The sequence below is a fragment of the Lolium rigidum genome, chromosome 3 (genome assembly GCF_022539505.1).
Source record: "Lolium rigidum isolate FL_2022 chromosome 3, APGP_CSIRO_Lrig_0.1, whole genome shotgun sequence".
Lineage (NCBI taxonomy): Eukaryota > Viridiplantae > Streptophyta > Magnoliopsida > Poales > Poaceae > Lolium > Lolium rigidum.
This window is the reverse complement of record NC_061510.1, coordinates 173,602,980-173,611,074: the sequence shown is the minus strand read 5'-3', so window position 1 is coordinate 173,611,074 and position 8,095 is coordinate 173,602,980. Positions and strand designations below refer to the sequence as shown.

Here is an 8,095-nt window from a genome sequence, read left to right as displayed (position 1 = left end):
CAGAGCATTTTTATTGACTAATAATACCTAGCACTGTACTGGATTGAGAATACGAGAATGACACTAATTGCGCCAATGATACTTTCATAATATTTGTATTTGTTGGCTGTTACTTGTTAGTAATATAATAATCAAAGCATATCACATTCGGATATTTACCTTGGAGATTGAAATCAAAACCTTACATTATGAACATATGAGCTATCCTATTGAATTTGATACTTCTATATGCGTCTATCCGACGACTTAAGTTTATGTTGTTGGATATATAGTTCTGGTAGGACTACTTGTTTTAATTTCCTTGCCCTAGATAATGGATTCATAATGCATGGGAGGTTATGGCACACTCTTTGTTGCTCCCTTGTAATATATATGTATATGTATTAATTAAGTCAATACTGTAGTCCAGAGGCACAATGTTTTTCTCCCTCAATGATTTTGTATATCTTAGAGAATACGTTTTGTTTTCCTTGCAGGGGAAAGATGCTACAGTGCATAACTTATTCGAGAGGAACTTCATTCCCATGCTTTATGTGCCTTGTCGACATCGGGCCTTGAGTGTTAGATCTTTTGCCTTGCCAGTTGCTTTGAAGGAAATTCCTTTGGTCAAAAGCGCGTCATTAATATTGACTAGGTAGCTCTCCTCATGTCATTATTTACTTCTAAAGTTTCTGGAATGCTTAGATAGTTTGCATAGATGATCAGATGACACTAATCTGGATTATTCAATTTCTACCTGTAAAATGTCATTTTGCAGAAAAAATATTATTCCGTTAATCAGAACATGTAACAACTATATATTTTATAATGTATGTACCACCGGTAGGTTGGTTCGTTGCAGTATCTTTGCATGTAGAAATTAAGATAATGAAGAATCTAGGGTACTGATCAGATGCCTTAACATGCGTCATGCGGTAGCATCTATACAGTGTCTTATTTTTTTATTAGCAATACTAGCCGATATAGTTTGGTTACTTAGTCTTAAATGTGAACTTCTATGGTTGATGATAGTCTTGCTTAGGCTCCCATAACCAATTCAATAGACTATTATGTATTAACTATCCTGTTTTTTTCTTTCGTTCTTGAACGTCGTGTTTGTACCCTTTTATGCAATTTAAGTCAGATTATCCTTGAGTTGTCACTTTTTTATAGCTGCCTCTTTTCTTCTTTTTGTTCCTTCAACAGGTCATGTGACACTTTACTTGCAAATCCTGCTACTGCATTTGTGGTACCTGCGATTGGAATAATTGTCTTTGCTCTATGGGGTTTTTTGCCTCTGGTGAAGGACATCAGAAACCGTTTTGATGTATGTGCCTGTCCCATGCAACATTATTTTCTGTTTTTATATTTATCGCTTGCTAAAAGGTCAATGTAACCTTCCAGCATGGAGGCAACTGGAAAAAGAGCCCTACCTACCTAATATCTAGTTCCTACCTTCAACCTTTACTCCTTTGGACAGGAGCAACACTTATCTGCAGGTATGTACACAGCAGAGAGTAATTATTTTTCTTGCAATAACAATCCCTATCTGATATGTTGCTGAATTTCTTTTGTTAATTGTGCCTCAGATGCTTAGTTCTGTTTGCTGATATTCTGTTATTATTTGGGCCCTTTGCTCATAAATTATCCTACAGGGGTTTGGATCCAGTTGTGTTGCCTTCAGCAGCAAGCCAAGCTGTTAAAACACGGCTTTTGACTTTTGTGAGATCATTATCGACCGTCCTGGCTACTGCATATATTATGACAAGGTAAAAATGATGCGATCTCAATGAAAAGCCCCAATGCCTGTTTACAAGTTATATCTTTAATGATTCAGTCATGCAAGTTGCTTATGAGTAATGATGGAATTTGTTTCTGTTTCTTCATGCAAAAGCACTTACTGAATCTTGGAATTAGGCCATTGACAATCTCTTACTCTAGCTTAACAACAATTTTATCAACCATGTTTGCAAGCGGATAATATTGGACTGGCTAACTATTTTTTTTGAACCCGACTGGTTAACTAGACAGAGGTGTTATAGCTGTGGGCCATTAGTAGAGCACAAGGAAAGACAACAATAATAGTAGTCACAAGAAATAATCTAATCATATTTGATTAGCTACCTTTTTGTATTAGTTATGTTGCTTGGGCTTTAAGAATTAGTTAAGCTGGTTGCATTTTACTCCCATTCCTCAAAAAGAAGGCATATAAATTTAGTCAAAAGCCAACCAATTGCAGGTTTGACCAAGTTCATACTTTTGTCTATATTGGTCAAACTTACACTACGTTAACTTTTGGCTAAAAATACACGCCTTGTTTTTAGGAACGGAGGTACTCCCTCCTTTCACTATTATAATATGTTTTAGATATTTCAATGTGGACTAGATACAGACCGGAACAATTGAACCTACACACTGAAACGCGTCTAGATACATGCATTTTCGAGAAAACCTAAAACATCTTATAAATAGTGAACGGAGAGAGTTGTAGCTAGTTAAGATTGTATTAAGTTCTGTTCTGTATTTTAGCTGATGTTTTTGAGGTCTGTCTGTACAAAAGGGGAAGCAACCCAATTGAGGTGAACTAAATTATTAGACCAAAACTATTTTGTTACCTTTATATCTCCTGGTTCTCCCTAGGCCGAAGCACCCCCCTATCTTCTCTCTTTTTCAATCTACCTACGGATGTCTTTCCTTGCTATCCTTCTCCTATACAAGTACATGTCGAGATTTGCTAACTTACTGAAGGTAAGCCAGAGAGCTGTAGTAAGTCACCTGCCTTTTTGATTCCATCCCTCCCCCACCCACACACCACCAATATTCTATCTAATTTCTGTTATGTGTAACATTACCTGTTCCAGCAATATTAATAATTATTTTAGTGAGTTGACTGTAAGGGTTTCCAGTATTTTAACTTACTGAGTGGGAGTGGGACCCGAAGCTGAAAAAAACCCAAACAAAACTACTAAATATTAAGAATAATAGTTATTCAGGGAGATAATTTAGACATATTTTCTTCATGTAACCTGAACCCAAGGCCTTTCCATGGATTATGTGCTTCGCCTGAGAGTAGGAACAAGCTCCCACATAAGGAGTCGGATGGAGGAGAGCAGAGGAAATCCGTGTGGGGACAAAAGCCAAAGAAATGCCAGTCACTATAATTACCCATTTTTGTGGACTTTCTTAGAAAACAATTCCCCTTTCCATGGAAACTCCTGCCATTTGTCTGATGTCCCTGGGCTTGTGGTCAACCTGCCATGTCACCTCTCCAGTCTAGCTAACACACTTTCAGGGCTGGGGTTCAAGTTCAATTTTCTAGAGAACATGCAAACAAGCATGTGTATATCTTTTAATTAAGTTCAGGAAGTGGGATTTATTTGACTGCCCTGGACAATTTTAAAGAGCTGCAGAATTTGGATCTTTGAATATTCGACAACCAAGTTCCCTGTAGTGCCGTACTGCCGTAGAAAGGGTCCAGGGAAAAATTATTGAGAGGTTCTGTTTAGGCGATCTACCTTGTTTTTATGGCCAGTCGGTTTCTTTTGTATGCATATTTTTATCTGTTACTTCAACTAATACAAATTTATCTTCTGTTAGCTTGATTCAGCAGGTACAGAAATTCCTAGTGGATATAAGAAGCCCCAATGATACTAGAACTGTAAGAACAATGTCCTATAGTATAGTGATTAAATTATTTAGAGTATGTCCCTCAATTTTTGCATGTTGTAGCATTACTTATATTTACAATCTGTTCTTGACAGATGGGATTGGATTTTACCATGAGAGCTGTTTATACTGGTATTTGGATTGCTGCTGTTTCGCTCTTTATGGAGTTGCTGGGCTTCAATACCCAGAAGTGGATTACTGCTGGAGGTTTCGGGACAGTGTTGCTTACGCTTGCTGGTCGTGAGGTACTGCAGTTCTCTTACTGATAGTATTATCGCTGTGCTGTATGACTGATAGCTATGGTGATTCAATTGCAGATTTTTACCAACTTCCTCTCAAGTGTTATGATCAATGCCACCCGCCCATTTGTAGTGAATGAATGGATCAATGCAAAGATAGATGGTGTTGATGTATCTGGTATTGTTGAGGTTAGTATTGGTATGCTTTATTTGAAGTTGAATTATCTATCAACTGTTGCAGAATTCTTTTGTCCCATTTGTAGACTAAAACAGCAGCGATCTAGCTATGAATTTGATTTTCCTGTAACTCGATCTAGCTATGAATTTGATTTTCCTGTAACTCTGAGTTATATTTGGATGGAATAATATCAATATATCAACTCACGCCCTCATACAAGATATTTTGTATGCTTCACTTTATCTCTACTTTAAATTCAACTAATGTGATTTTTAACTCCTCTTCCGGAAACAGGCCTTTATTTACCTGCACTGATTTCAGTCACACCCTCATACGAGATACTTTTGATGCTACATTATTTCATCACACTAACTTTAGTTTATTTATTTTTCAGCATGTTGGCCTGTGGTCACCAACAATCATTAGAGGTGATGACAGAGAAGCTATATACATTCCCAATCATAAGTTCACAATGTCTATATTGAGGAATAACACTAGGAGAAGTCATTGGCGTATTAAGACGTACCTTGCTATAAGCCACATGGATGCTGGAAAAATTGGTGTAAGAACTTTGAATTAACCCTGCGCATTAAATATCTTCCATTATTTTTGTATCAGTGGATTAACTTTTAAGATCTATTTTTAAACATGTTTCTCTGTTTCTTTTTGTAGATAATCGTTGCGGACATGAGGAAAGTGTTGGCTAAAAATCATCATATAGAACAACAGAAGTTACATAGGAGAGTATTTTTTGAAAAAATTGATCCAAAAACTCAAGCACTTATGGTAATTTCTTGAATTAAGGAATTATATATTTTGATTAAGTACTTGTTAGAGTTAATCGTTATGAAGGGTTGTGTGGTGAGTATCACACAACTTGGTAGGCCAGAGCCTTCTTAGCCTGTACATGGCTAGCTTTTGCCTCTTTCCTGTTTGCAGTACTTGATTATGATTGCCAAGCTGTTAAGAATGTGACACATACTAGTGATTTAGAGTTATTTTAGGCCCTTAGATGACTTGTGCTTGACCTTGATGCTAGTTTCCAGTTAGATACACATGCATATTTTGTGTATATTCTTAAAATGTCAAACCACTTTCCGTTCTATTTAAGAAAATGAATGTGGCAGAGGGGGCCTCCACAGCGTTTTGTTTAAATATAAGAACCCAAAACACGCATTCATGAGGACTTCAACCTGGGTGGCTGGCTTGTACATCCACTCCCCTAATTTCATCACTTCTGCTCTGTTGTCTTAAGTTTGGCACAAATTCTAAACTTCTGTTATGTTCCCTTAAGTTTAGAACTTGTGCAGAATTTTGCATCCATCAATATCTTAGGTTTCTATCGTTTTGTTGTGTTGTCCTGCAGATTTACATATCCTGCTTTGTGAAGACATCACATTTTGAAGAGTACCTTAATGTCCAGGTATTTTTTTATATGATGCTACATATTCTACTTGCAACTGAACATGGTACATGTTTAGTATAGCGTATACACATGGTGACTTGTGCTGAACTGCATAAGTTTGTCCAGATAGCTTGTATCATTAATAAAACTGATGCTCACTTTTATTAGAAACAGTTTTACAGGGAGCAGTCCTGACCAATTGTCGCCATGTTAGAACTAACAGTTACAACCAGGGATCCATCTCCTGTTACCAGGCTGATTACCACTAGTAAGCGCGAACTGGAATTTCGCCAGCTAATGGAGGATACTGGTGATAAACCCACCCACAGATTTTGTGGCCAAATTTAGAAACCAATATTGAAATAGTACCAGTAAATGCCTGTAGCTGGCCAATCAGGATAGTAACTTTACGAGTGTAAAGGGCATCTTTCTCTACTTCTCTTTGATGTACAGACATACACAAAACGTGATCTAATGGTCTGAACCTCGGTGCCACTATACTACTATAGTACATACGGAGTAATAAAAGATGCTAATATAATGCATATAAGTTAGTTCCAATGTAGTTTTTCTTGTTATAAATATAAGTGTGCATGCAGTATTTGTACAGGATACAAATCATGGGGGCATGCACTATGATTATCTCATAATACTTCCACTCAGATTTGGTAATGGTATAGAAATCAGGGGAACACACGCTGTGATTATGTCACAAGATTTCCAACTAGTTTTGGTAATGGGGTAGAAATAAGGAAAACATGCAGCATGATTATCTCACAATATTGTGAGCTTCATTTTGCCAAATCTTTGCTTATTCTGGCAGTTTTCAATCCTCCCTGTTTCTAATTTGGTCCTGACTTGTTTTTGGATTGGGAAGTTGCCATTTGACATAAAAGCAAAGCAAATTAGCCTGAAAAAGGTAAATCAAGAGACCATCAAGCGCATGTTTTGGGTGTATGAACCCTGAGCCTTGAATGAGAGTCAAACATGTTAGATTGTATATTTTCAGGAAATTTGTGCATTCCCTTGACCATGATTCCGAAGGATTCGTAAAATCATCCTATTGCTGCCTGACGCATTTATCATTGTTCAGATTATTTTTCTTGCATGTTATGGGAAGAAGTACAGAAGAGTTCTTTATTTTTCTATATGGAATGATATATGACAGGAGAAGCCGAATACTTCATCAGGATTTTGCATAGCACAAGAAACAATAAATTCTACACCTGCAGTACTACAAATATAATTGATCTAATATTTCAATGTTCCAAATTGCAACAGGAAACAGTTATGTTGGATCTTCTTACAATAGTTGGCCACCACAGGGCAAGGCTTGCTACACAAATTCGAACAGTTCAGAAATCATATGGCAATGCGGACATTGATAACATTCCTTTTGGAGAGGATACATATAGTCGTGTACGTGGCCGTCCGATCCTGATCGATACTTCTGCAAGGCTCAGTGAGGACAAGAAACCTCGACCGGTATCACGCGAAGATCAGAAAGTCAAGACAAGTGTATCAGTCGAGACCAAGTCAGCTTCAGCTGATGCACCTGACGGTTCTAGTTTAAGCAACTCCGAGAGGCAGGAAGAGAAAAAAATGGTACCAGACGATATTCGAATGAAGAACAGCAAGAACGATAATGTGAAATCAACAATACCATCCCCGACAACTCCGTGGGCAGAAACTACTGATCCTGTAGCTTCCAAGCCTGGTAAAGGGAAGGCTCAAGGATCAGAGGCTACAGAACGACAAGGAGATAGTTCAGTTCCAGTGACTAATCCAAAGAAGGAATCAAGACCTGCGTTTGAAGATAACATTGTTCTTGGTGTAGCTCTTGATGGCTCCAAGAGGACACTCCCAATTGATGAAGGAATGAACCCTCATCTATCCCTCTCTGAACATGAGCAAGACACTGTTGAGGCTGCTTCATCGCCTAAGAAAGGTCAAAGCTATTCACTGTCAGGTCAAGAGAAGGCTGACCAAAGGAATCCTGACAGGTGATCCATGCCGAAGTATATATCTTTACCAGTGATGAAAATGATATTTGTCACCAAGCCAACCTTTTTTGTGCGCTTGTGCAAATGCGATCTGTCACTTGGCTCGCTTATACATGTTTAAGATATATAAAACGCCAGTGGTACTTGTTTTGTCCGGGGAATGTACCTGTTCAATTGCACATTAGGAATTTACTGCCAGGCTTGTTAAAGTCAGCAAGAGGTTTTCCGTACAATACTCTGTACATATGTTGGATCTGCTGTAATGATCTAGATAAAGATGATTTGGTTGTTCATTGCAGGAAACTGGTTTAGACTCTGACATTCAAGTCATGTTAGCCGCGTGTTTAGAGAAAGTATGTAGTGTGTTGCTATGATTTTTCGCTCAACATTCCATATCACTCAGCTGTTCCTGGGCATCACGTGATAGCCAGCGAGGACGCCGCATGTCTCCACGGCCATGCCGGCGCCTGGTTTGGCTCGACTGTCATCCGAGAAAGTTCTACCGCACTTCTCTTAGCCGTCAATCTATATACGTGTATCCTTTCTTTTCGCGTGGCTTACTGATCACATCGGTAGATATGAATTTGTACAGTAAAATATGCTATGTCTTATTTTGTCAGCGAGC

At 38.1% G+C, this 8,095-nt stretch overlaps 1 protein-coding gene across 1 annotated transcript in view; it reads left to right on the top strand.

Annotated features, from left to right (window-relative positions):
* Nucleotides 1–7,768, top strand: part of LOC124702709 (mechanosensitive ion channel protein 2, chloroplastic-like) — an 8,656-nt gene extending 888 nt beyond the window's left edge. Inside the window, exons 3-13 of the mRNA XM_047234863.1 lie at nucleotides 477–634; nucleotides 1,186–1,306; nucleotides 1,384–1,478; nucleotides 1,635–1,748; nucleotides 3,577–3,637; nucleotides 3,741–3,890; nucleotides 3,963–4,073; nucleotides 4,457–4,624; nucleotides 4,735–4,848; nucleotides 5,429–5,485; nucleotides 6,749–7,768. Coding sequence (XP_047090819.1) covers nucleotides 477–634; nucleotides 1,186–1,306; nucleotides 1,384–1,478; nucleotides 1,635–1,748; nucleotides 3,577–3,637; nucleotides 3,741–3,890; nucleotides 3,963–4,073; nucleotides 4,457–4,624; nucleotides 4,735–4,848; nucleotides 5,429–5,485; nucleotides 6,749–7,474 — 1,875 coding nt within the window. The 3' untranslated portion in view covers nucleotides 7,475–7,768. The remainder of the gene's footprint in view (nucleotides 1–476; nucleotides 635–1,185; nucleotides 1,307–1,383; nucleotides 1,479–1,634; nucleotides 1,749–3,576; nucleotides 3,638–3,740; nucleotides 3,891–3,962; nucleotides 4,074–4,456; nucleotides 4,625–4,734; nucleotides 4,849–5,428; nucleotides 5,486–6,748) is intronic.
* The last annotated feature ends 327 nt before the right edge of the window (nucleotides 7,769–8,095 follow it).